The sequence below is a fragment of the Oryx dammah genome, unplaced genomic scaffold, assembly GCF_014754425.2.
Source record: "Oryx dammah isolate SB20612 unplaced genomic scaffold, SCBI_Odam_1.1 HiC_scaffold_22, whole genome shotgun sequence".
NCBI classification, from domain to species: Eukaryota; Metazoa; Chordata; class Mammalia; order Artiodactyla; family Bovidae; genus Oryx; species Oryx dammah.
The window spans coordinates 24,322,201-24,349,837 of record NW_024070206.1 but is presented as its reverse complement, the minus strand read 5'-3'; the positions used below and the strand labels follow the sequence as shown (position 1 = coordinate 24,349,837).

Below are 27,637 nucleotides of genomic sequence, written 5' to 3'. Positions count from 1 at the left end.
GGTACTAAAAATTGCTTTATACGTATTAACTTTTTTCCTGACAACAGTCTACAGAGCAGGTAATATTATTATAATACCTTTTCACTGATGAGGAAAAACTGAGTACAGAGAAGTTTAGTAAGTTCTCTGGGCATACAACTGAAATGTGTTAAAGCTAGGATTCAAATTCAGATAATCCAGATCCAGAGTTCATATGTTAACCAGCACACAATAGTCTCTTATGATCAAAACAAACCAATTTTGACAAATTCTATAACTTCCTCAATTTTTTAATATGCTAGGTACCACTTTTATATTTGAGGCAGGCATATGTCTCCAAGTATTAATTATGTTCTGTGTTCCCTTATTTTCTTTCATATCCTAAGATATCCCTTGCCTTCCCAAGTCTACAATGAAGCTGAAACAAAGATGCAAAAACAAAACAGCACCTCAGACTTAGTTTCAAATATAAGCTTACAGAGCTAGCTTTTTCTCTCTTGCTCACTAGGTAAGACTGAACCTAGGAAAAAGAAGAGGGAAAAGACAGGGTGGCCACTAGAATAGGAAAGCAAGGACCAATAGAAGGGATGGGGTGATCCTCAACCCGGAAGGAAATGGACCTTTGCTGGAAAGAGCAAGGAAGTGGACATAAAGATGGAATAATTTTCTTTAAAAATAAACTCTTAACTTTGGGACATTAAGTGAAGGAGTGAGTGAAAGTGAAAGTCGCTCAATCGTGTCTGACCCTTTGTCACCCCATGGACTATACAGTCCATGAAATTCTCCAGGCCAGGATACTGGAGTGGGTAGCCTTTTCCTTCTCAAAGGGATCTTCCCAACCCAGGGATTGAACCCAGGTCTCTCGCATTGCAGGAGGATTCTTTACCAGCTGAGCCACAAAGGAAGCCCAAGAACACTGGAGTGCAGAGCCTATCCCTTCTCCAGTGGATCTTCCGGACCTAGTAATCGATCTAGGGTCTCCTGCACTGCAGGCGGATTCTTTACCAACTGAGCTATCAGGGAAGCCCTTAAGTGAGGGAAGCCAGTCACAATAGACACATGTTGTATGATCCTATCTATATGAGTTGCTGGGGTCAAATTCAAGGTAAAATAGTAGTTGACAGACGGGTGATGGAGTAGGGGAAATCAGGAGTTATTATTTAATGTGTAGAAAGTTTCAGTTGAACATGATGAAAAAGTTCTAGAGTTGGATGGTGGTGAAGGCAATGTGAATGTGCTTAATGCCACTGAACTGTTCACTTGAAAACGGTTAAGGTGGTAAGTTTTATGCTAGGTGAATTTCACTACAAGTTTTAAAAATGGATTCTTCTGATTTGTTACTGTTCAGCATGGACAGCCCACCTTCAGCAGTCCTGGATATTGAAAACCCCTCTTCCCTTAACAGAGATGGGAGACTTGACCACCTAGTCAGGGGAGAACATGAAGAAAGACCCGTGACTCTCCAAAGAAGGATATCAGCAGTCCCGGTTGGGACTCTCTCAATGAGGCAGCAACGGATACACCACTATCACACCTAGTATTCATCAAGTATAAACACTACATTCTACTTTGTCTACAGATGTCTACAAATTCACTCACAATGCAGGAAACACAGGAGATTCAGGTTCAATCCCTGGGTCAGGAAGATCCCCTAGAAGAGGGCAAGGCAATCCACTCCAATATTCTTGCCTGGAGAATCCCATGGACAGAAAAGCCTGGTGGGCTACAGTCTAGGGTAGCAAAGAGTCAAACACTCACTTCAGTTCAGTCGCTCAGTTGTGTCCGACTCTTTGCGACCCCATGAATTGCAGCACGCCAGGCCTCCCTGTCCATCACCAACTCCTGGAGTTCACTCAGACTCACATCCATCGAGTCGGTGATGCCATCCAGCCATCTCATCCTCTGTTGTCCCCTTCTCCTCCTGCCCCCAATCCCTCCCAGCATCAGAGTCTTTTCCAATGAGTCAACTCTTCACATGAGGTGGCCAAAGTACTGGAGCTTCAGCTTTAGCATCAGTCCTTCCAAAGAACACCCAGGACCAATCTCCTTTAGAATGGACTGGTTAGACTCCTTGCAGTCCAAGGGACTCTCAAGAGTCTTCTCCAACAACACAGTTCAAAAGCATCAATTCTTCGGCACTCAGCTTTCTTCACAGTCCAACTCTCACAGCCATACATGACCACTGGAAAAACTATAGCCTTGACTAGATGGACCTTTGTTGGCAAAGTAATGTCTCGGCTTTTGAATATGCTCTCTAGGTTGGTCATAACTTTCCTTCCAAGGAGTAAGTGTCTTTTTTTTTAATTTATTTTTTATTTTACTTTACAATTCTGTATTGGTTTTGCCATACATTGACATGAATCCACCACGGGTGTACATGTGTTCCCAAACATGAACCCCCCTCCCACGAGTAAGTGTCTTTTAATTTCATGGCTGCAGTCACCATCTGCAGTGATTTTGGAGCCCCCCAAAATAAAGTCTGACACTGTTTCCAGTTTCCCCATCTATTTGCCATGAAATGATGGGACCAGATGCCATGATCGTAGTTTTCTGAATGTTGAATGAGCATAAATGTACATACCAAATACAACCACCTACCAAATATGAATGTATTCTTTCTTCATTGCTCCAACAATATTGGAATGTATAATTTTATTTTAGCAAGTTTAACAGATGTGAAATATATCTCATAGCTATTTTTTATATTTATTGTTTGGTTGTGCCAGGTCTTAGTTGCGACATGCAGGCTGAGTTGTGGCATGTGGGATCTAGTTCACTGCCCAAGGATCAAACTCAGGCCCTCTGCATTGGGAGCTTGGAGTTTTAAGTATTGGACCACCAAGGAAGTCCCTCTTATAGCTATTTTTAAATGTATTTTTAAAATTCATGGTGAGTGGAGCATTTCCTTCAATGTTAGCTAACTATTTGGTTTTCCCCTTGTGTGAGCTCTCTTTTGATATTTGCCATATCAAAGAGATATGTTATTTTTCTTGAGGTCATCATTGGTTATTTTTCTTGAGGTCATTATTATTTTTCTTCATCTGTTAAATCATTAATCTGTTAAATAATAATAAAATAAATGATAATTTTAAATAAAATAGCTACCATTAACAAAAGATCTACGGTGTGTTAGATACTGTAATGTGCTTTACACATATTATTTCTTACAAAAATCCTACAAAGCAGTCATCATCCCCAAGTTATAACTGAGAAAACTAAGGTCCAGAGGATAACATTACAAAAGCTATCCAAGGTCACATAGATAGCAAGTAGCAGAACTGGGATTTGAACCCAGCTCCATCTGGCTTTAATGCTCCATTCTCTTTATTGAACAAAAAGTCAAAGTATTAGTTGCTCAGTCATGTCTGATTCTTTGTGACCCCGTGGACTGTAGCCCATCAGGTTCTTCCGTCCATGGGATTTCCCAGGAAAGAATACTGGAGTGGGTTGCCATGCCATTCTCCAAGGGATCTTCCTGACCCAGGGATCAAACCCAGGTCTCCTGAATTGCAGGTGGATTCTTTACCACTTGAGCCACTAGGGAAGCCCTCTTTTTGGACAGGAAGCCACTTAATGCCTGCCCTGCTCTCTGCACCTGTTGATATTTTGCACCATGTGATTCCTGCTGTATGACAAGTGATGGGTCAGTTCAGACCCAAAGGTAACTGGTGTATATCCTGGCCAGCAACTTACTACACTACATGATCTGGGCCCAAAGGTGAGTTAGGCCAACATTCCTAGCTTGCAATTTTAATTTTGGAAATACTGAGTATCAACACACTTATTAGAAGGAACAAAAGTCAAAACTGCCTGAACCAAAAGATGCCATGGGTATGCCTGGAGTCAGAGAAGCCATGACAAGCTGAAATTATGAGGGACCAGAAACTAAAATTAGCAGAGAAAGGCTATTGGTAAAGAGAAAACACCGGAGATGCTCTTAAAGCAACAGGTCACTCAGAGAACAATCATTTGGCCCATGAGAGAAAAACAAGAGGCAATCCTTCAGGTTACCTGTTTTCACTAACTGTCCAGCTTAGATCCAGTTCATTATATCCCTAAAAACATGTACCATTTTTCTATAGAGCTAACTGGAACATATCTGTTCCTTATTATCATATAAGCCAAAATAAAATCCTTTTTATTAATTTAAAAAATATTCTAGATAGTAAGTTTTTCTCATATTTGTCACAGAATGCTTCCATTTCAATTCTTTCTTTGCTTTACTTCATTATATTTTGACTTTCATAAAAGTAGAATCACCAATCTTACAATCAGTAACACTTTCACTGGTCAAAAGCTTATATTTGTGCCAACTAGTCACAGAAAGCAGATTTGTGGTTGTCTGACTGTGGGAGAAGGGAGAAGTGGGAGGGGTTATGAAGGATGGATCACCAACAGGCCTGTGGAAACCTTGGGGGTGATGGATCTGCTCAGACTGGAAGTAAGGAGACCAGTTAAAAGTCTATTGCGGAAATCCAGGCTTGAGAGAGGTTGAGTGAAAGTCACTCAGTAGCGTCCGACTCTTTGAGACCCCCATGGACTATAGAGTCCATGGAATTCTCCAGGCCAGAATACTGGAGTGGGTAGCATTTCCCTTCTCAGGGGATCTTCCCAAGGGAAGGGAACCCAGGGATTGAACCCAACCTTCCCAGGGATTAAACCCAGGTCTCCCGCATTGCAGGTGGATTCTTTACCAGCTGAGCCACAAGAGAAGCCCTTGTGAGAGAGGTTACCTTGCACCAAAATGCTCTTTGGAGCAAGGAATGTGCTTGTGTGCTCTGTCGCTCAGTCGTGTCGAACTCTTTACCACCCCATGGACTGTAGCCTGCCAGGCTCTTCTGTCCATGTGATTTTCCAGGCACGAATACCAAAGTGGACTACAGTTTCCTACACCAGAGGATCTTCCTAGCCCAAGGATTAAACCCTCATCTCCTGTGGTTCCTGCATTGGCAGGCAGATTCTTTACCACTGAGCAACCTAGAAAGCCCTAGGAGCCGTGAGGGTATCCCTCTATTTAACAGAAGAGGAGGGAGAAGATAACATAAGGACAGATGCTGGCTGCTGGGCAAATGTGGTTGCTGTGGGAGCCTGTAATAGTCATTTTTTTTTCTCAGTGACTCAGAAGTAATGTCATAGACTGAGAGCAAGGATGCAGGGCAGGGGCAGGGGGGAAGGTGTGAGAAGACAGAAGTTATAAAACTGACATCAAAGAGACTAGGAGTATGAAAGAAATAGACAAATGTTAGACAGATGTCATTTGTATCTAGATAGCATCAAGGGCCCACTTGAGGTCTGTGGTCATCAAAGTGTAGCAATTCAGCTTGTTTCCTCCAGCCAGGTAAATAAAACATTGGTTCATTAATTAGTCAGGTTAGATTAACTGCTGGACAAACTCCAAATTTCAGTGCCCTAACCAACCATAGTTGATTCCTCACTAAGAAATTTACATGGATTACTTCACCTTATCCATACAATGGTTGAATAAAACGGATACCATTACTATGCTCTTTTCCAGATGAAGAAACTAAAGAATTAATTGAACTAAGCCTAAACCATACTTTTGGCTTAGGTGTTAGTTTTATTTGGGGGTATTTTTAAAAATTTGCCTCATAATATTAAGAAAATATAATCTGGTCATTATATTCATTTACAAACTATTATTAGAATTAACTTCATTAGGCTATGTATTTCAAAATAGCTTACGGTATGAGGAATCTTTGTCTTTTAACAGTTGGAGCAACATTCCTTCAATTAATTACCAGAGCCAGGTAAGTTATTTTCTAGGTAATCCTTATTTTTTACTTTGGTTTGGCTTGTTCATATTCTTTAACATCTTGTTTAGTATTTTAATTTTTCTAAGCATTTATCTACCTTATTTTTTCATATTTAGTAGTATGGAAGTAAGACCTTTCCTCAAATATTCTTAGTTCAACTTTACGTTATTTCATGTCATTCCTGAATTTAGAAATAATTGTGATTTCCTTTAAAATTTAAAAAGCAATTATTTATGTAGAATTTTCCATGCGCTTGAAGCTGGAATCAAGATTGCCAGGAAAAATCTCAAAAACCTCAGATATGCAGATAACACCACCCTTATGGCACAAAGTGAAGAGGAACTAAAAGCCTCTTGATGAAAGTGAAAGAGGAGAGTGAAAAAGTTGGCTTATAGCTCAACATTCAGAAAACGAAGATCATGGCATCCGGTCCCATCACTTCATGGCAAATAGATGGGGAAACAGTGGAAACAGTGTCAGACTTTATTTTGGGGGGCTCCAAAATCACTGCAGATGGTAATTGCAGCCATGAAATTAAAAGACTTACTCCTTGGAAGGAAAACTTGACCAATCTAGATAGCATATTCAAAAGCAGAGACATTACTTTGCCAACAAAGGTCTGTCTAGTCAAGGCTATTGTTTTTCCAGTGGTCATGTATGGATGTGAGAGTTGGACTGTGAAGAAGGCAGAGCACAGAAGAATTGATGCTTTTGAACTGTGTTGTTGGAGAAGACTCTTGAGAGTCCCTTGGACTGCAAGGAGATCCAACCAGTCCATCCTAAAGAAGACCAGTCCTGGGTGTTCATTGGAAGGACTGATGCTGAGGCTGAAACTCCAATACTTTGGCCTCATGCGAAGAGCTGACTCACTGGAAAAGACCCTGATGCTGGGAGCGATTGGGGGCAGGAGAAGAGGACGACAGAGGATGAGATGGCTGGATGGCATCACCAACTCAATGCACATGAGTTTGGGTGAACTCCAGGAGTTGGTGATGGACAGGGAGGCCTGGTGTGCTAGGATTCATGGGGTCGCAAAGAGTCGGACACGACTGAGCGACTGAACTGAACTGAACTTTAAAGCTAATACAGAGTAAACAATTTTACTTCATTTAAAAGAAAGGAGCTCCTCCTACTGTTTTCCTAAATTAATACCAATTGTTACATTCTATTTCATGGACAAAGAATCTGAATTTCACTTAAGTAGGTGAAACCAGAACATAAGCCATGCCTCTTAACATTCAAATGTTTCTTATATGCAACAAAAATTGCAAGTGATCATTAGGAAATTGCTTTAGGTAGTAAACACCAAGGGTCAATTCAGCTATGCTTCTTTGTTGCTTGCCTATGGAGTTTCCCTCCTTGAACCAAAGAAGAGAGATCAGTATTGTAAAACAAAATGTGGGCTTTGGGTCAGGACACTTACTAGCGGTTGTGGTTTACTCAATAAGTTGTGTCCGACTCTTGTGACCACATGGACTGTAGCCTTACCAGGCTCCTCTGTCCATAGGATTTCCCAGACAAGACTACTGGAGTGGCTTGTCATTTCCTTCTGCAGGGACACTTACTACTGCTGCTAAGTCACTTCAGTCATGTCCGACTCTGTGCGACTCCATAGACGGCAGCCCACCAGGCTCCCCCATTCCTGGGATTCTCCAGGCAAGAACACTGGTATGGGTTCTTGCATGAAAGTGAAGTCGTTCAGTCATGTCCAACTCTCAGCGACCCCATGGACTGCAGCCTACCAGGCTCCTCCATCCATGGGATTTTCCAGGCAAGAGTACTGGAGTGGGGTGCCAATGCGTTCTCTGAGGGACACTTACTAGCTATGTGCAAATGAACAAGTAATCAGTTACCAAATATTTGTTGGCACCCATGGATAATTAGGGCTTCCCCTGTGGTTCAGATAGCAAAGAATCTGCCTGCAATGAGGGAGGCCCAGGTTTGATCCCTGGATTGGGAAGATCCCCTGGAGAAGGAAATGGCAACCCACTCCAGTATTCTTGCTGGAGAATCCCATGGACAGAGGAGTCTGGCGGGCTAGTTTGTGGGGTTGCAAAGAGTCGGACACAACTGAGCAACTAACACAGGACATGACATGATGGATAATTAGGCACTTTATTAGAAGTTAGGGATTCATGAATAAGAAATACTGGCCTCCTGTCCTTCCTTCTATCATACCCCTGGTAGAGACATGAGTTATAATCTGGGTTATTTTATTGCCTTTTGATAACATGTACAAATCACTTAAGTATTTAAGCCTTGGTTTCCTAATTTGTGAAATGGAGATGATAATACTTACCTCACAGGGCTTCTCTGGTTGCTCAGATGGTAAAGAATCTGCCTGCAATGCAAGAGACTGGGGTTCGATGCCTGGGTCAGGAAGATCCCCTGAAGAAGGGCATGGCAACCCACTCCAGTATTCTTGCCTGGATAATTCCATGGCAAGCACGAGGCGCCATAGTCCATGGGATCGTGAATAGTCGGACACAACTGAGCAACTTTTTTATTTTCCCACACAGGGTTGTTGTTAATAATTAAATGATAAAAATGCTTATGTAGAATACCTAATATATAGTAGGTATATAGTAACAGTGATCCTTTTCTTTCTCCCTTTGGATCTTATCTTGGGGGGAAAATGGAGCCTCATCTTCAAGCAGGAGCAGTAGTGTCCTTTTGGTGTAATTACAGTGTCCCTAAATAATTGCATACTATGTACTCTGAGTTCCTTAAATATTAGTGCCTGGGTTTCCTCACCCTTGGCACTACTGACATTTTTGGCAGAATAATGTTCTGTTGTGGGTGCTGACTTGTGCATTGTGGGGTGTTTAGCAGCATCCCTGGCCTCTCACCACTAGATGCCAGTTACAGCTTCCTGGTTATGAAATGTCTCCATACCTTGCCAAGTTTTCTCTTGGGGAATAGTCACCCCTAGTTGAGAACCTTCACATTAGCGGATAGTAAATTCACATGTACTGGGTCTTAAGGAACATTTTAAAAAGTTAAATGACATAAAATTGAAAAGAATAGAAATCTTAGAGAATATCACAGATAGTCAAGCAGTATTGCTTAATGATTCAAATTTCTTACTGCAAGCTGTGGTCAAAAATTTGAAAGCCACTGTTGTATACTTAATAAAAACTTTCATATAAACTAATCAGAAAACTCTACAAAATAAGCAGGACAGATGTTAACCTCTATTTTACAAATCAGAAAACAACCTGAAATAAGCTGAATGACTTGCTCTTGGGTTACCCAGTTCAGTTCAGTCGCTCAGTCGTGTCCAACTCTTTGCGACTCCATGAACCGCAGCCTGCCAGGCTTCCCTGTTCATCACCTGGAGTTTACTCAAACTCATGTCCATTGAGTCAGTGATACCATCCAACCATCTCTTCCTCCGTCACCCCTTCTCCTCCTGCCCTCAATCTTTCCCAGCATTAGGGTATTTTCAAATGAGTTAGCTCTTCGGATCAGGTGGCCAAAGTATTGGATTTTCAGCTTCAACATCCGTCCTTCCAGTGAACACACAGGACTGATCTCCTTAGGATGGACTGGCTGGATCCAAGGGACTCTCAAGAGTCTTCTCCAACACCACAGTTCAAAAGCATCAATTCTTCGGCACTCAGCTTTCTTTATAATCCAACTCTCACAGCCATACATGACTACTGGAAAAACCATAGCCTTGACTAGATGGACCTGTGTTGACAAAGTAATGTCTCTGCTTTTCGATATGCGGCCTAGCTTGGTCATAACTTTCCTTCCAAGGAGTAAGCATCTTTTAACTTCATGGCTGCAGTCACCATCTGCAGTGATTTTGGAGCCCAAAAAATAAAGTCAGCCACTGTTTCCCCATCTATTTGCCATGAAATGATGGGACCAGATGCCATGATCTTCATTTTCTGAGTGTTGAGCTTTAAGCCAACTTTTTCACTCTCCTCTTTCACTTTCATCAAGAGGCTTTTTAGTTCCTCTTCACTTTCTGCCATAAGGTTGGTGTCATCTGCATATCTGAGGTTTTTGAGATTTCTCCCGGCAATCTTGATTCCAGCTTGTGCTTCTTCCAGCCCAGCACTTCTCATGATGTACTCTGCATATAAGTTAAATAGGCAGGGTGACAATATACAGCCTTGACGTACTCCTTTTCTGATTTGGAACCAGTCTGTTGTTCCATGTCCAGTTCTAACTGTTGCTTCCTGTCCTGCATACAGATTTCTCAAGAGGCAGGTCAGGTGGTCTGGTATTCCCATCTCTTTCGGGATTTTCCACAGTTTATTGTGATCCACATGGTCAAAGGCTTTGGCATAGTCAATAAAGCAGAAATAGATCTTTTTCTGAAACTCTCTTGCTTTTTCCATGATCCAGCAGATGTTGGCAATTTGATCTCTGGTTCCTCTGCCTTTTCTAAAACCAGCTTGAACATCTGGAAGTTCATAGTTCACGTAGTGCTGAAGCCTGGCTTGGAGAATTTTGAGCATTAGAGTGTGAGATGAGTGCAACTGTGTGGTAGTTTGAGCATTCTTCTGCATTGCCTTTCTTTGGGACTAGAATGAAAACTGACCTTTTCCAGTCCTGTGGCCACTGCTGAGTTTTCCAAATATGCTGGCATGAGTGCAGCACTTTCACAGTATCATCTTCTAGGATTTGAAATAGCTCAACTGGAATTCCATCACCTCCATTAGCTTTGTTCGTAGTGATGCTTCCTAAGGCCCACTTGACTTCACATTCCAGGATGTCTGGCTCCAGGTGAGTGTTCACACCATCATGATTATCTGAATTATGAAGATCTTTTTTGTATAGTTCTTCTGTGTATTCTTGCCACCTCTTCTTAATATATTCTGCTTGTCAGGTCCATACCACTTCTGTCCTTTATTGAGCCCATCTTTGCATGAAATGTTCCCTTGGTATCTCTAATTTTCTTGAAGAGATCTCTAGTCTTTCCCATTGTATTGTTTTCCTCCATTTCTTTGCATTGATCGCTGACAAAGGCTTTTTTCTCTCTCCTTGCTATTCACTCAAACTCTGCATTCAAATGGGTATATCTTTCCTTTTCTCCTTTGCTTTTTGCTTCTCTTCTTTTGACAGCTATTTGTAAGGCCTCCCCAGACAGCCATTTTGCTTTTTTGCATTTCTTTTTTTTGGGAATGGTATTGATCCATCTCCTGTACAATGTCACGAAACTCCATTCATAGTTCATCAGGCACTCAGACTATCAGATCTAGTCCCTTAAATCTATTTCTCACTTCCACTGTATATAACGGATTTGATTTAGGTCATACCTGAATGGTCTAGTGGTTTTCCCCACTTTCTTCAATTTAAGTCTGAATTGGGCAATAAGGAGTTCATGATCTGAGCCACAGTCAGCTCCTGGTCTTGTTTTTGCTGACTGTGTAGAGCTTCTCCATCTTTGGCTGTAAAGAATATAATCAATCTGATTTTGGTGTTGGCCATCTGGTGATGTCCATGTATAGTCTTCTCTTGTGTTGTTGGAAGAGGGTGTTTGTTATGACCAGTGCGTTCTCTTGGCAAAACTCTATTAGCCTTTGCCCTGCTTCATTCCATATTCCAAGGCCAAATTTGCCTGTTACTCCAGGTGTTTCTTGACTTCCTACTTTTGCATTGCAGTCCCCTATAATGAAAAGGACATCTTTTTCAGGTAATTAGTTCTAAAAGGTCTTGTAGGTCTTCATAGTACCATTCAACTTCAGCTTCTTCAGCATTACTGCTCAGGGCACAGACTTGTATTACCATGATATTGAATGGTTTGCCTTGGAAACAAAGAGAGATCATTCTGTCGTTTTTGAGATTGCATCCAAGTACTGCATTTCGGACTCTTTTGTTGACCATGATGGCTACTCCATTTCTTCTAAGGGATTCCTGCCCGCAGTAGTAGATACAATGGTCATCTGAGTTAAATTCACCGATTACAGAGGTTACTCAGTAGGCTGAAGGAAAGATATGAAACACAACCCAAGTCTCTAAAGTTTCAATGACAGAAAAGGAGATTGTCACCTGAGAGCAAAGATTTTCCACGTGATCCACAAGGGTAGATATCAGCATGAGAGGTCTTTTATGGTGGGTCCAATCATTAAAATTTCAAATCAAAATTTTAGATGGAAATTTGAATAACATTTTATCAAGATTTTATTTTTCAACATGGCTAATTTTTGTATGCACGTGTTCTCAGCCACTCAGTCATGTCTGACTCTTTTCAATCCCATGCACTACAGCCCAGCAGACTCCTCTGTCCATGGGATTTCCCTGGCAAGAATACTGGAGTGGGTTGGCATTTCCTTCTCCAGGGCATCTTCCTCACCCAGGGATCAATCCCGTATCTCCTGCATTGGCAGGCAGATTCTCTACCAGTGAGCTTTGGATACCCAATTAATTGAGGAATGAATACATGAATGAACATGGACCACACAATCCCTGTTAACCTTCAATCAGCCAGGCCCTCCAATCACCTCTAATAAGGTAGGCTGCTCCCTTTGACCAGAATCTCCCTCTGCTGTCTTTTTCCCACTGACTTCTAGAATCACCTGTTCAGTAGTTCTCCGGTAATGCTCTGCACAAGTCCCCAGATAGGCTGATTTCCACCTCTGTGCTTCTTCTATGCCATGCTAGGCTATTCTTAGACACTCAGTTGTGTCTGACGCTTTGCAACCCCACAGACTGCAGCCTACCAGGCTCCTGTGTCCATGGAATTCTCCAGGCACGAATACTGGCATGGGCTGCCATTCCCTTCTCTAGGGTACTTGAACCCAGGTCTCCCATGCTGCAGGTGGGATTCTTTACCAGCAGAGTCACCACAGAAACCCAAGAATACTGGAGTGGGTAGCCTATGTCTTCTCCAGGGGAACATCCCAACCCAGGAATTGAACCAAGGCCTCCTGCATTACAGGAAGACTCTTTACCAGTTGAGCTACCAGGGAAGCCCGCTCCTTCTGTAAACCTTACCTAATTATGCTGTAACCATCTCTTCCACATTTTCCCCCGATACTCCCCGTGCCTTTGGTGCCTTTTCTACTCCCTTCTCTATCATTCCAAAGGTAGCAGCTATGGTCTGTTTCAAAAACCACATAAACCACAGCACTCACCTCAGTGCTTGGCAGTGCAGTTGCTCTTTAATACTTGTTGTATTTTCCCTATAGTACAGGAAAGCAGACAGGCAAAGTAATTTTCTGATACTATAAAAGCAAAGAAAAAGAGAAGGGGAGGCGGTGTGCAGAGGATGAGATGGTTAAAGAGCATCGCTAACTCAATGGACAGAAATTTGAGCAAACTCCTGAAGACAGTGGATGACAGAGAAACCTGGCTGCCTACAGTCTACAGGATCAGACATGACAGCGACTCAGTAACAACATAGAAACAGAAGGCTGTTGCTCCGGGTAAACTGAATTGGATCTTAGATCAGCAAAAAAAAAAAAAACAACTTTAATGGGAATAGTGGTGAAACCTGATTAAATTGTGGTTTTAAGCAATAGTATGATACCAGTTAATTTCTTAGTTTTGGCAAAGATGCCATCGTTATTTAACATTAGAGGAAGATGGGCACACTCTGCACTGTCTTTACAATTTTTCTGAAAATCTAAGATTATTTCAAAATTAAAAATCTATTAAAAAAAAGACGACGACTGTTGCTGCTCCCTGTTGCTCCAAGCAGGAAAACTCAACAGCCCATTTCATCTTTTGGGATGTTTTCTCTCTGAAGGACAGCACTGGAAACTCCAGCACCCCCTAGTGACAGATGTAGGTGTGTACACTGCTGTCGGCTCGCACCGCGGGCCGCCAGACTCCACGAACCCTTTGCATCTCCCTGTCCCCGCGGTCCCCACCCCGGTTCAGCCATCTGGAGTTTGTGCCGTCACTGTCTCATCTTAGATCCTAACCCGTCCTCGCTCTGCGTCCCCACCTTTGGGCTGAGTCACTTGCTGCTGCTGCTGCTGCCAAGTCGCTTCAGCCGTGTCCGACTCTGTGCGACCCCATAGACGGGCAGCCCACCAGGCTCCGCTGTCCTTGGGATTCTCCAGGCAAGAACACTGGAGTGGGTTGCCATTTCCTTCTCCAATGCATGAAAGTGAAAAGTGAAAGTGAAGTCGTGTCCGACTCCGCGACCCCACGGACTGCAGCCTACCAGGCTCCTCCGTCCATGGGATTTTCCAGGCAAGAGTACTGGAGTGGGTTGCCATTGTCTTCTCCACAGACCCTCTTAAACTGATGGCTTCACAGGACCTGCCCTAGAAGGTTGATTCAGCGGGCTGGACATGAGACCCCCAAAACTGAGTATTTTTCCCTCGTACCCCGAGTGATTCTCACTATTTGGAGGCTGTTTGGTAAACGAACCATCTTCGTTTCAGTCCTGCTGTAGGATTTGGGCATTAAAGTATCTCTCAGTGACTTTACCTCTAAGTGAACCCGGGAACAGACTACTGGTTAAGAAACGGAATGTTCCTGAGGTCCCCGACGGTGCAGCTGATTCCTACTGCGAGCACATTATCCTGCAGCTTTACCTTCCTCGTCAGCAGGATGACTGGAGTGAGCGCGGCTCCAAACCCCAGAAACATTCCGGCCACCGGAGCCAGACGAGGCACGTAGCCCGGAGCCTGGACGACTCTGGAAAGGCGTCGGCCCGGCCCAGCCCTCCCCTGGGGGGACCACCCTCCTCCGCGGAGACGGGCAGCATAGTCTCCCTCAGGGTGGGTAGGATTTTCCTTCTACGAGATGCCTCGGCCAGGCGGCCCTGAGGCCAGAGAGCTGAGCACAACAGGCCCGACTTCCTGTCCTCTTCACGGGGCGCACCTCGGCACCAGTGAGAGTAGGGGGCGAGGTTGGGGACCCCGTCGCTGTGAGTTGCGGGCTGCCTTCCGAGCCGGACGCGGCCAGGCTCTCCCTGTTCCTGGGGCCCTCGGGACTCCGCGGGGAAACATAACCGTGAACGTTTCTAAAGAGGGAGGACGTCTTCGGCCGACCCCCGCCTGAAGAACTCGTTCTGAGTCGAAGATAGGCTGAGGGCCCTCAGGACTAAACACTGTTTCCGTAGGGAGGGGAGTGACTCGTCATAACACAATACGGGGCCAAGAGGTCAAGGCTCTTGCCCAGAGTCGTCCTCTTGGGGTACACAGACAGCTGTGCGACCACCGGGTGAAGACCCCAGCCTCCTCACTCACCCTGAGGGGAGCCCCCTGCGCATGCGCAGAACCGCTCGGCGGCTCCGGCGGGGCGCTCGAGGGTGGGGCGCTGGGGGTGGGGCGAAGACCACTCACGTGGGCCGCGAAGCCCTCTCCGAGATTTCCCTACAAGGACTTGGGTCGCCGAGCCCCGCCCCCGGCCGGGCCCTGGAATGTGCGGAGGGGCAAACCCGCAAGATAGACTCAACCATTTGCAAACAGGAAGGGGAGGGTGAAACAGTTTACACTGTAAGAAGAGGTGTGAAAAAGACGGAAACTCAGTCATCAGACCTGGAGAATCACTACCTTTCTACTATGTTCTAAGCTGCCCGTTCGACACGTCCTTCCCGTGCACTCGGTCAAAATTGCGCCCTCTGAGCACACCGGCAACCCCCCTGCCCCGTCGCCCTGCCGGGCTCACACTGTTAGCCGAGAATGGTGACTCCCTTCCTTCCGGTCCGCTAAGCGAAGGCCGGAAGTGTCGGTTTGTAGCGTCTCTGGAAGTGGAAGGGAGTTGGTAGGGGGAGCTGGAGCAGCGAGGAGGTTCCTGAAGCTCTCGGATTCTCGCGGCTGAGTTAGGGTGAGTAATGTTCGCGAGAGGCCCGTCCCGAGGTGCATCCCCACGGGGCGGCTGGGGTTGGCGGGGTGGTCAGCAGCACTGCCGGGGGCGCACCTGGGCAGGTGTGCGTGCGAATTCCTGGGTTTCGAGCCCACGGGCCGCTCCGGCGTCGAAGGCCGCTGCCGGAAGCGGCCCGGACGCCAGCTTCGCTCCTTTGCCCAGACTTGGAGCTCGGGAAGTGTGGTTTAGCCTGCTGGCGCCGCGAGCTTGGGCGGCAGCCGGCCTGCGAAACCCGAGCCCCGCGGAGCTGACGCTGGGACTAAGTTTAATTTCTAACGTAAACTTGCCCGATTCCAGAGAGTTTGCGCAAAAACTCTAGCTTGGTGCGGTCCCCGGACGCCCCCCCCCCCCCCCCGCTGCAGCTGTTATTGCAGCTGTGTGGTTACGTTTAGTGGGAATAACCACCTCAGATTAGCAACTTCAGCTTAGTATCCACTTTTGTAATCGGAGTGTTTTGATTTTTTTTTTAAATAATAGTTGGACAAATAGAGGAGTTTGGGTTTTAGTTTGAGGCTTCAGGAAAACTCCCAAAAAACTCCCTGTTACTCTGGGGTGGAGCCTCCAAGTTAAAGTCCGTTTCTCATCTCAAAGTGTTTACTTTCAAAGTAGATGAATTGATTTATCAAAGAGTGTATAATTTCTTTATAGAACTGTGAAACAGAAGTAAGCGTTCAATTGAGATTTTAACTTAAGTGGAGAAAGTTGTACATCTAAAGGTGGAGAAAATAAGAGATTCTTAAAATTACTACTATTTGCTTCATTGTTCTGGAAGGCTTTTGATGAAAACCTAGCCAGAAAATCTTTAAAAAGTGAGGCTTTACTGGCTAGTGAACCTGGACAACGAATTGCCTTTGTCAAGTGCTGAGAACATTTTGGGTGTGGCAGTCTTAGAGGACTAATCCTACCTTCAACCGGAAGTTTGCTTAGGAATTGAAAACTTGGTTAAGTTGGAACGGAAACACCAGCCTGAAATGTACTTTTCAAAAACTGTGGTTAGCACCAAAAAAGTACATAAACTTAGCTTAAGAAAAAAAAAAGTACATTGATTAAATGAGAGTAGATTTGGTCTGGATTTGGAAAGTAGATGTTATGTACCATCACATTAGGAAGTGTTTCCTAAGATGGGAGTTTTTCATTAAAGAACATGTATTTTCCAGAATACTGTCAATTTGGAGAAGGCAATGGCACCCCACTCTAGTACTCTTGCCTGGAAAATCCAATGGACGGAGGAGCCTGGTGGGCTGCAGTCCATGGGGTCGCTAAGAGTCGGACACGACTGAGCGACTTCACTTTCACGCATTGGAGAAGGAAATGGCAACCCACTCCAGTATTCTTGCCTGGAGAATCCCAGGGATGGGGGAGCCCGGTGGGCTGCCGTCTCTGGGGCCGCACGGAGTTGGACACGACTGAAGCGACTTAGCAGTAGCAGAGTGTTCTGTAGAAAGTCTTCAGATTAGTTTACATTTATTACCACTATAAATGCTGGACTCTGGAATTCTAACTAGAGTATTCTGGGCTTCCCAGGTGGCTCTAGTGGTAAAGAACCCGCCCGCCAATGCAGGAGACTAATAGACGCGGGTTCGATCCCTGGGTCGGGAAGATCCCCTGGAGGAGGGGCAGGGCAGCCCATTCCAGTATTCTTGCCTGGAGAATCCCGTGGACAGAAGAGCCTGGCAGGCTACAGTCCATAGGGTCGCAAAGAGTGGGATGCGACTTAGCAAGGCAAAGGGGGTGGGTGTGTGTGTGGGTGGGTGTGTGTGTGGGGGGGTGTTCACAGAGCTCTTCAGAATGGGTGATTTGCCCCTTCCTCCTCCAGGGGATCTTCCCGACCCAGGGACTGATCCCGCATCTCCTCGGTCTCCTGCATTGCAGGCAGATTTTTTACCGCTGAACCGCTGGGGAAGCCAGCATTGATATGGGTTAATCCCATTTTATAAATGAAACCAGAGTATCTAGAAATTGTGAAAAATCTTGTTGCCCTTGGTGTGTGGAGAAAGCCTCTTTGTGGATCTTTATTTTTCATTTCGCCCATCACTTAATCTAGTCTAACTTCTTCCTGACATGGTTTGTATCCATCCTTTTGTCATAACCCTGAATGATTCTCTTCCCGTTTGATCCAGCTAGAAGGATAAATCCAGAAATTCATTACCACCAGCACTCCCCTTCCCTGATTAAGACAAGGTTATATTCCTTCCAGTCTGTAAACTGATTCTCCTTAACAGCCCTTGAACTGTTTTCATTCACTTTTTCTCATGCATCTGAAATCCTTGTGAATTTCATAGACGTTGACTCTGTAAGTCCCAGGGTTTTCAAATTCCATACAACACAGAGCCCTTCACACCAAAGATCTTTCATTAAATGCCTCAAAAGTGAATTCTAGACTGAGCTTATGATGAGTGAAGACGTAACTTGGAAACCGTGGGTGCCTGCATAGCAATCTTCCCCTTGTACATAAATAATACTTACATTGATGCATAAAATGTTTTCAGTTTTTTTTCCCCTAGCCTGTAAGAGTTGTGCATTTGCTGAAGGCTTGTTATATGAAGAGAGTTACAGGCTGACTTGTTTGGGGAAAGTAAAAGTGGACAGCATACCTGAGTCATAGCAAGGAGGACAGTGACAGTATCTAAAGTGTTCGGCTCCTTGGGATCATAGCACTGTTTCTCATTTGGCTCCGTCTCCACCCCAATTAAGTGGCTCAGGTGATAATCTGCCAGCAATACCAGATATCCTGATGCCATCCCTGGGTTGGGAAGATTCCTGGAGAAGGGAATGGCTACCCACTCCAATATGCTTGCCTAGAGAATTCCATGGACAGAGGAGCCTGGAGGGCGGGTCTCAAAGAGTGGGACACAACTAAACGACTCACACACACCACCACCAGAGTTGATTCTACCTTCAGTTTGGTAAGGGGGGAAAAAAGTAGCCTTTCCTTATTTTGAAATAACTTGACAGCAAAGCTGAACTCCCTATCACTGAAAGGATCTAGATTTCTGGTGGGAGAATAACTCACAGATCAGAATCCTACCTCCTTGAAAAAGTAAAGGTCCATGTAGTAACTTGCCCAGTGTTATACTACCAAATTTTGATAGCATTAACTACCTTAATTTGTTAGAATTAAGACTGACATTTAAACTTCTTAATTCTAAGGATGTCTTGTAGCTTTTAGGGTTTTTCAAGTTCTTTCCCCTACCCTTCCCCCCACCCACCCACAAAATTTCAGAAACAACTTTTCTGAAGTCATAGTATTTGATAATCATGTACTACCTTTGAGTTATTTTTCATTTTTGTTACACATTGTTTTAACTTGAGAGTCATACTTTTGGAATGAAAACTATGTAACTCATTTTATAAGTTGAACCAATCATCTCATTTCTTCACAGTTGCCTCCCCAACTTTAAGTTCCTCAAAGAGAGCACACCTGCCTTAACATTTCTTAATTCTTAAATAATAATCGGCATTCATGATGTTTGATGCACATGAACATAATTCTGCTGATCATATTAATGGTTGATGATTAAGGATCAAATGAGCTAAAGAAAAACTCTGAGGGCATTGTCTGTGCTGACCCCAAAAATACCTTTATAACTTTAAAAAATCTTATAATGTCTTTGCATATTTAAATACATGATTAAAATGACTGATTTTAATTAAATGCATGATTAAAAGAAAGACTAGGAAATGTATCAAAATTCTAGAATGAGAGTGTGTGTGTGTTACTTTATATCTAACCTAAGTATTTTTAAAAAGGTACCTGGAGAAAAGATACTAAATTGAGTATTATGAGGTCTTGTAGGTTTAAAAAATCAGTTGTTATCAACCATTTGACCTGTTTTTTTCCTCTGTTTCTTTGTTCTTAAAACAACTGATTTGATAGTTAGGGTAATACAATGTTGTCAAACAAAACAAACTATTTTTAAACACATGCTTTGTTTTGCAAAGACAGAGGCATACCTAAAATACTAAAGAGATGTGGACTGGTAAATATGTGCCACTCAACCACTAACCCAAATCCTGGAGTCCATTTAGGAGAGGAAGAAATAATATATGCTATAACTACTTGTTTTTTAAACTACATTCAGATTAGAGGGGGGAATTACAGCTCTCTGTAGTTTAGATAATAAAGGGATTTACTGCGTCTAGAGGTGTTATAGAAACGAAAATATCATGAAAGAGTAATTAAAGGAAATTTGGAAACCAGGGAGGAGCATGTATCCTAACTTCTATGTCAATTAGGGTATAGCTTACCAGCAGCACATTCCAGTGCATGGCAGGAGTGCTATATTTGATGAATTGGAATTTGTGACTCTCCTTTGTGGAATTTCCTTCTAAAAATCTGAGAATAGATTAAGCTTTAAAAAAAAAAAATCAGGCATAGTCAAAGCTTTTCTAATTATTTCCGTAATTGAATGTAGTCTGGCTGGTGTGGTGTAATCAACAAAAGAATGTAAGAAATAAGTTTTAAAACTCATATGAAGCATTGTGTCCTAAGTTCACTTCACACTACTGACATCTAGGTAGTTCATTCTTCGCGATCCACAGACTTATTTTTAGAGCAAGGGCATAGTGTTTTGCTTCATCATAGCTAAATGTTGTTTTCAGAACGTAAGCTTTAAAACTGTTGTCCTGGTCAGAGTGTGAAATCAGTAGTGCCTATTTTAGACCTGCTTGAGAGAATATAACTGATTACAGTGTCTTAGTCTTGTGGGTTAGAGGTTTTGCTGACTGCCCTCGCTACCTCAGCTCTGAAGGATGGTATGGTAAAATTTTATTGTCTGATGATGACTCTGGGATTTTTAACTTCAAACAAATTGCGTATAGTCTTAAAAATTTAGTGTTGAAAGGGAATTAGACGTTATTTTTATTTTCAACTTAAGTTTTACGGGGAGAAATTTAGATTATTAGAGAGCAAAGGTAGTTTCCATATCGCTTAAAATGCTTTCCAAAACTTGTTAAAAACTAAATTGCTTTAAAATTTTTGTATTGTGCTCTGATTTTTGTTTAGAGGACTTAATCACTTCAGATGATTTGGCTTAGAAGATGAGTTAATGTTCGTCAGTACTGAATAACACTGAGGTATAGAACTGGCAGTTTTTCTCCTGCGTCTTGACATCTTTTGTTTCTTGTTTTCTATATTGTTATTAAGCTAATGGATTGAGATATTATCAGTCCTTAATCAGCTGTCCAGTAGTACTGGGGGCAGGAATTCTTGTTGATAATGCTCTGAGCTTTGAATTAATGTTGGTGGTAAGTTGGAACTTGAAATTAGTTTACTACTAAGGATGGGTGAATTCAAAAGATGAGTCTAGTTTTTCTCTTTATAGACTGATCTTCTGAGTAATGGTATCAATTAGTTGACAGATTTTTGCCAAGTGATACTGTCCTGTGAAATAGTTTTTAAACCCATCTCTCAGTGGCTCAAATGTTTCTGGAAGGTTGGTTCAATTTAGTTTTTGCTATTTCTTGTATTTCCCCTCTTTGTTAGGATTTAACTGCCACCATGTCGAGCAAAAGAGCAAAGACCAAGACCACCAAGAAGCGCCCCCAGCGCGCGACCTCCAATGTGTTCGCCATGTTTGACCAGTCCCAGATTCAAGAGTTCAAGGAGGCTTTCAACATGATCGACCAGAACAGGGATGGGTTCATCGACAAGGAAGACTTGCATGACATGCTTGCTTCCCTGGGTAATGATCAGTTTTAATATTAATAAATCAAACAATTTCTAGAACAACCTTTTCTATTTATTTCTGAAGTCTTAAAAGTTTTGTGAAGCCAATCTAATGATGTTACAGTTCACTAAGATTCAAAATCTGGAGCATTGTTTCCCAAAGTAAGGTCCTTGGACCACCTGCAGATTTCTGGCTAAGTCTCAGAATCAGGCTGGAGACCAGCTGCGTTTGTGTATTTGTGCATGAATGCGTGTGCTGCAAATTCTGATCATGATTATGAAAGCAGTGTTAATTCCTCCTGACTTCCCAGTGGAATAGCACACAGTCTGCAGACTCTTAATATAGATCCTTTTCATTGAGAAGACTTTTTTTCAAATAGTTTTACTGTCTTGAACACAAATACCAAAACTGTATAAATGATCATCTGTCATGTCAAAATGTTTACCATGATGCATTTTGTGATGTGATTAAAATTATGACCCTCTGTTTTTGTTTAGGAAAAAATCCAACTGATGAGTATCTGGATGCCATGATGAACGAGGCTCCAGGTCCCATAAATTTTACCATGTTTCTCACAATGTTTGGTGAAAAGTTAAATGGCACAGATCCAGAAGATGTCATCAGAAATGCTTTTGCTTGCTTTGATGAAGAAGCAACTGGTAAGTCTGAGGTAACCTTTAGTTACCAACCTGATTATTGTTTGGTTATAGCAGCTAAAATATATAATAACTTCAAACATGACGACATGTAACACCCTCAGGTTTATACCAGACCTGTTCTGGGGGACAGGTTTCACCTGTGGCATGTTAGGCACTCACTTTACTGCCTCTGCCCTTAAATGTTTAATTTACAATTTAATAGGTGAATTTGGAATTTCTTTAGGAAACTTCTATTACTCCTTTACTAGAATCATTCCGCAGGGGTTAGGCACTCAGTTAAGTGTGTCAAATGAATATCTTTTACAGGAGCAATCTTGGAAAAAAGTGTAGATTGCCCTAGGTGGTGGTGTCAGTATGGTCCTGTGTTGGTTTATCAGGTATCTCTCTGCTCTGAGATTGTTTAGATCTGGTATCTGGAATCAGGTGCCCTGGTTTCATAATCCTCTTCTGCATAATAGCTGTTTGATTTCAGGCAACTTCTCTAAGGCTCTTATTAGTAAGATGGACCATAATATTTCCTGCCTCATGTGGTTATTGTGAAGATTAAATGAGGGAATGAGATAGTAGCTTACTGCCTGCATAGAGTGGACTCTCAAAGAAACCCGAAAGGCTAGCTACATGAATGCCTGCTCTTTTGGCAGAAATGTATATAAGAGAAAAAAAGGGGGGGGGTAACTCTCATGGTGAGATTTTTAAGAAGGAAGGCACACCCTTTGGTTACACAGTATTTGGACTAGTTTAAACAGTCCGCGTGTAGTGCGTGGGGCTGGAAGCACAGTCTCTCCACTCTGACTTTGAAGGCATCCCACGATAGGGCCTCATCTGGCCTATTCGAGTAGACCACCCTCTTGGCAGTTGCATCATCATCACAACCTCGTTCCAGTCTCCATGCATTGTTGCCTGGACTTGCTCTGCCGTTTCTGCCTCTGCCTTCCTCCTCAGATCACCTCCTTCCCCTTGAAATCAAAAACTCTGAACAGTTATTTCTGTAACCATTAGGGGAAGGGCACGGAGACGAGACTTTATTTCTTGCCAAAAACTTTTGTGTATTAATTTTTTTTTTTTTTTAACAGTGGACATGTGTTACTTTTTTTAGTGGAAGAGAATAAAACCATTAAAGTGTCTTATCTGTTCTTCAGAGTCATCTCAGTGGTCACATTCCTAATAGAGCCTTAGCTGTGTTTTCATACTGTTTTCTCCTGGCCTCTGGGAAACCTTGAAAAGCTCTCACTTTCCACCTCCACCGTAGTTTATATATGTCTCTGCTGGCACATATTCTGCCTGAGCTTATGCGTTAGCTGTGTGCTTGTTTCCAATGTCACAGTCTCTCCCGGCTCTCTGGATAAGGGCTGTGCCTCTGCAGCAGCATCATGTTCCCCTCTGTGTAACCCCTCCCAGCTCCTATCACAGTCCCTGCACATGGTTGATTAGTTTACATGATGGTTGAATGACTTGGCTAAAGAGGAGGATTTATTTCTACAATCTAAAAGTCTAAGATTTGCAGTTCTGATGCGATGGATGAAACTGGAGCCGATTATACAGAGTGAAGTGAGCCAGAAAGAAAAACACCAATACAGCATACTAACACATATATATGGAATTTAGAAAGATGGCAATGATGACCCTGTATGCACGACAGCAAAAAAGACACAGATGTGTATAGCGGACTTTTGGACTCAGTGGGAGAGGGAGAGGGTGTGATGATTTGGGAGAATGACATTGAAGCATGTATAATATCATGTAAGAATCGAATCGCCAGTCTATGTCCGATGCAGGATACGGCATGCTTGGGGCTGGTACGCGGGGATGACCCAGAGAGATGTTGTGGGGAGGGGGGTTCATGTTTGGGAACGCATGTACACCCGTGGTGGATTCATGTCAATGTATGCCAAAACCAATACAGAATTGTAAAGTAAAAAAAATAAATTATATTAAAAAAATAAAAATAAATAAAAGTCTAAGATTTGGAGAACTTTTTTTTTTTTTAATCTAGGGTTGAGTTAGCCAAAGAACCCATAAATTTAGAGTTTCTTTTGTGAACTGACCTTACACTTTAAACTTATTTTATAGGAAATATATCAATGTTTTAGCTTAATTTCACACACACAAAGAAGTTGTAAAATAGAAACTTTATGAATTTCAAAAATCTCTGTGCTTGAATTGTCGTTTAATACCTTTGGGTTACTGTACGAGTGGGTCTCGATCATGATTGCTCATGGAAATTACTGTTTAAACTAGTCCAATGGAAATTACTTAGGGAGCCGTTTTTTTTTTTTTTTTAATTTATTTTTTATTTTACTTTACAATTCTGTATTGGTAGGGAGCCGTTTTAAATATCAGTGTCAGGGCTGGCCTCTGGGGTTGTTTTGAGCTCCCTGGATGATTCCGATGTACAGTCAGGTTTCATGAGACACCTGCTTGCACAGGTCCAAAGTAGAGAACATTTCTGTCTGCTCACTGTTAACGCTCCAGTGCCTATCCCAGTGTCTGTGACATAGTTAATGCTCAACTATCTACTCAGTGGTTTTGCACTGAGCCTAACCATATTTGTTACTGAATCTGAAATTAGAGTTGTTTTTAAAAATGTTTAATCTCATTTTTTGTATTTTAAAAAGGTAAAGTGAAGTGCCTGAAGTAACATACCTTTTTAAAACTGGACCTCACAGCTTCAGTATTCTTTCCACTGAAGCATTTTACCGACGTTTATGATGGTTTTAGGGCTTCCCCGGTGGTTGAATGGTAAAGAGTGCACCTGCCAATCAGGAGTCGTGGGTTTGATCTCTTGGTCTGGAAGATTCCCTAGAGAAGGAAATGGCAATCCACTCCAGTATTCCTGCCTGGGAGATCCCATGGACAGAAGGAAGGCTACAGTCCATGGGGTCGCAAAAGGGTTGGACACGACTTAGTGCCTAAATAAGAACAAGATGATTTTAGTGTATTTGCTTGTAGAAGTGTGATCATAGATGGTATGTTGAGGAAGCATCATACTTCATGCTTTCTGGTTAGGCACAGGGTTAGTTTTTGTTACCAAGAGATCGGGAGGTTGTTGTCGGGTGAGGTCAGTATAGCAGAGAAACTTAATGTTACTAAGCAATGGAGCATTTTCTAGGCAGCTGTGCTGAGGCTGGCTTAGTCGTGTCAAGACTATATTTCATACATTTGCATGCTTATCGTCCTTACTGTAAACCCTGTGCTTAATCAAGTGTAGATGCTCCTTGTAATTATTCCTCGAGAGTGTCTCTTCTGATCTCCGTTGCTTTATTCTTCAGGCACCATTCAGGAGGATTACCTGAGAGAACTGCTGACCACAATGGGAGACCGGTTTACAGATGAGGAAGTGGACGAGCTGTACAGAGAAGCACCTATTGACAAAAAGGGGAATTTCAATTACATCGAGTTCACACGCATCCTTAAGCATGGAGCAAAAGACAAAGACGACTAAAAAGAACTTCAAACTCCAGCCAAACGTTCCTTGTTGCCACTCTGGGTATTTCTGAGACTTTCTCTTAGAGCCTGTTGCATGCCCTTAGCTTTACAGCTTCTGCCTTTCTTGTTGTATTTATTCTCAGCCATTTGGGGCACATGCATCTCTATAATCAGACTGGATGTGGGACTTATTGTCATTTTAAGAATAGAAAATAGGGTAATTTAACTTACCAGCTGCCGTCTACCCTCCCCGCCCCCAGTAACTGCAGTCTACAGAGTCAATATATTTTTTCAGAGAAGGTTATTCACTCAATTTTTTCTGAACCATAATTAAACTTTATGATAAAAACTTAACTTGTTTAAAACTTTTTTATTTACCAAAATTGACTTTTATTGGTCTTGGTGCATCATCTAAAGAAGGGTAGTAAGGCAAATCCTAGAAAATGATATGGTTGTTATACTTCCCCCTTACTCCTTCCAGGTCTCCTAACAGTTCTATTTCCTCTATTCAGTCTTCCCCCCTTTTCAAAAAAAAAAAAAAAATCGAATTTTTAACTGCCTTTATGGAGTTTTCTGCACTTGACATTTTAAAATAACTTCCTATAGAATCTGCATATATATATATGTATGATAGCTTTGTTAGCTTTAAATCCTAAAGTTCAATATTGGACCTGCCAGCATCCCTCCAAATCTGTTCTAAACTTTTTGTACATTCCTTCCTGTCATTTAAAACTAGACCAGGCCACTGAGTGCAATTTTAATTTGTCCTAATTTTTAAAACTGTTTTAGCCCCCAAAGGTTCTATGGAATGCTTTTATCAAAAAGGCCAATTTTTCTATATTGTATTTCAAAGTGTTGGAAATAGAGTTTTTTGGGGTTTTTTTCCTGTATGTAGTTTCTTTTTAACACATGGTCCCTATTGAAACACTGTGTTTATTTATGCAGGAGATTCACATGAGTTCATGGACAAATCTTTGACATTCCTGACCTGCCCACAGTCAGAACAGCTGAAGCTACATGCCTGGGAAAGTGAGATCATTATTTCAATCCTAAAAATAACTTCTGCTATTTGCAGGAATGCAGGACTGTTTTCAGTTAATCAGGAAATGGTAGATAGTTTCATTTACTTGTGGCTTCAAAAATCTAACTCTTGAGGATTCATGAGTTTAAGAAAGATCTTGAAACACTGGGGGGAAGTTAGGTGGGAAGAATGGATGGACAGTTAGCCTCTAAAGATGAATATTGGACTGTTAACTCATAATTTTGCATTTTATACTACTAATAACAAGACTATCCTTGGACAAAACTATTACCTCAGGGAACATGCAATTACTGAATGCCTTCAGGGCATTAGACCTTCACACTGAACAGAATAGGTGAGCTGGATTCTTTAACCTCATGAGGCCAGCTTTATAGAACAGGAGTGGAAGAACCAGTGATGAGACTGCTCTTGCGCCTTTTAAGATTAGGCTCTTAGCACCTGCCTTAACTCTTGCCTTTAGTGTGTTCCTGAATTTCGTTCAGTGGTTTAAATAAGCAGAGTACTTTTTTCAGGCTATAGCCGTGCTACTGAAATTTTGTTTGTTGGACTAAATTTACATTTCAGCTGGAAAAAAAAAATTGCTTCTGCTTTGTTAACAAATTTCCAGTGAACAAATAACATTGTTCCCATACTGGTGGGGGGGCGGGTAGCCTCATCTATGGTCTCCATTTCCATTTCAGATAACTGCTCAAAGAACCAGCCACTGTTAGAAACAGTGGATGATTTCCCCTGAATGCAATGTCTCATTTAGTAACTGCATTCTCTACGTGGAAAGTAGGCTTTGCATAATTAAGATGATTGCCAGTAAAACGCTAAAGTGTGTACTCCAACAGTGAGTGCGTTTGATAGAAAAACCAGCCTCCATGATGAAAAGCCATACTTGAAGCAAGTCATTGCAGAACTTTTGATGAAACCAGCCTAATGGGGGCAGCCTCCTTACCCACTTGCTTGTGATCAGTGTCATTCCAGTTCCAGGGCCCTGATTTTACTTGATCAGAGAGCCTCTATACCTGGATGAGAGCAGCAGTTTGAGTGCTGCTGGAAGAAACAGGAATAGGCCTGGCTGTATGAGACAAGTGAAAGCAAATTATGAAAAGGAAAGACAACCATTTTTTATAAGGTATGAAGAGAGAAAGAACCACAAGAGATATAACTAGACTACAGGGTGTGCTGGCAAGTTGTAAGGAGGATCAGATAGATGTTGAAAAGGGCTTGGACAGTAGATAAGCCACCACACAGTGTGATGGAAACCAGGTGAATAGTGAGGTTAGTCAATAGTGTTAAACCACAGGAAAATGGAATACTGGA

At 42.5% G+C, this 27,637-nt stretch overlaps 1 protein-coding gene and 1 long non-coding RNA gene across 3 annotated transcripts; one reads left to right on the top strand and one right to left on the bottom strand.

The window, feature by feature from the left end:
• Positions 1-245: 245 nt before the first annotated feature.
• Positions 246-23,451, bottom strand: LOC120881097. The gene is made up of 3 exons (XR_005725214.1): positions 23,342-23,451; positions 9,867-9,876; positions 246-256 (listed from the first exon to the last, which is right to left on the bottom strand). It is a non-coding gene; the product is annotated as an uncharacterized LOC120881097 (long non-coding RNA).
• Positions 15,039-26,168, top strand: LOC120881095 (myosin regulatory light polypeptide 9). Of its 2 annotated transcripts, none has more exons than XM_040264672.1 (4): positions 15,039-15,494; positions 21,019-21,217; positions 21,700-21,861; positions 25,131-26,168. In XM_040264672.1, exons 2-4 carry the CDS (start codon positions 21,034-21,036, stop codon positions 25,301-25,303), a joined length of 519 nt encoding a protein of 172 aa, XP_040120606.1. In that variant the 5' UTR covers positions 15,039-15,494; positions 21,019-21,033; the 3' UTR covers positions 25,304-26,168. The 2 variants fall into 2 exon arrangements, with proteins under 2 accessions (XP_040120606.1, XP_040120605.1); XM_040264671.1 differs by lacking the exon at positions 15,039-15,494 and adding an exon at positions 16,642-20,288.
• The last annotated feature ends 1,469 nt before the right edge of the window (positions 26,169-27,637 follow it).

What these genes read in the sequence shown, in the direction of transcription:
- LOC120881095 (XM_040264671.1), top strand. An exon ending in TGACATGCTTGCTTCCCTGG is followed by an intron (nt 21,218 to 21,699) that starts GTAATGATCAGT and finishes GTTTTTGTTTAG; the next exon opens with GAAAAAATCCAACTGATGAG. An exon ending in CTTTGATGAAGAAGCAACTG is followed by an intron (nt 21,862 to 25,130) that starts GTAAGTCTGAGG and finishes TTTATTCTTCAG; the next exon opens with GCACCATTCAGGAGGATTAC.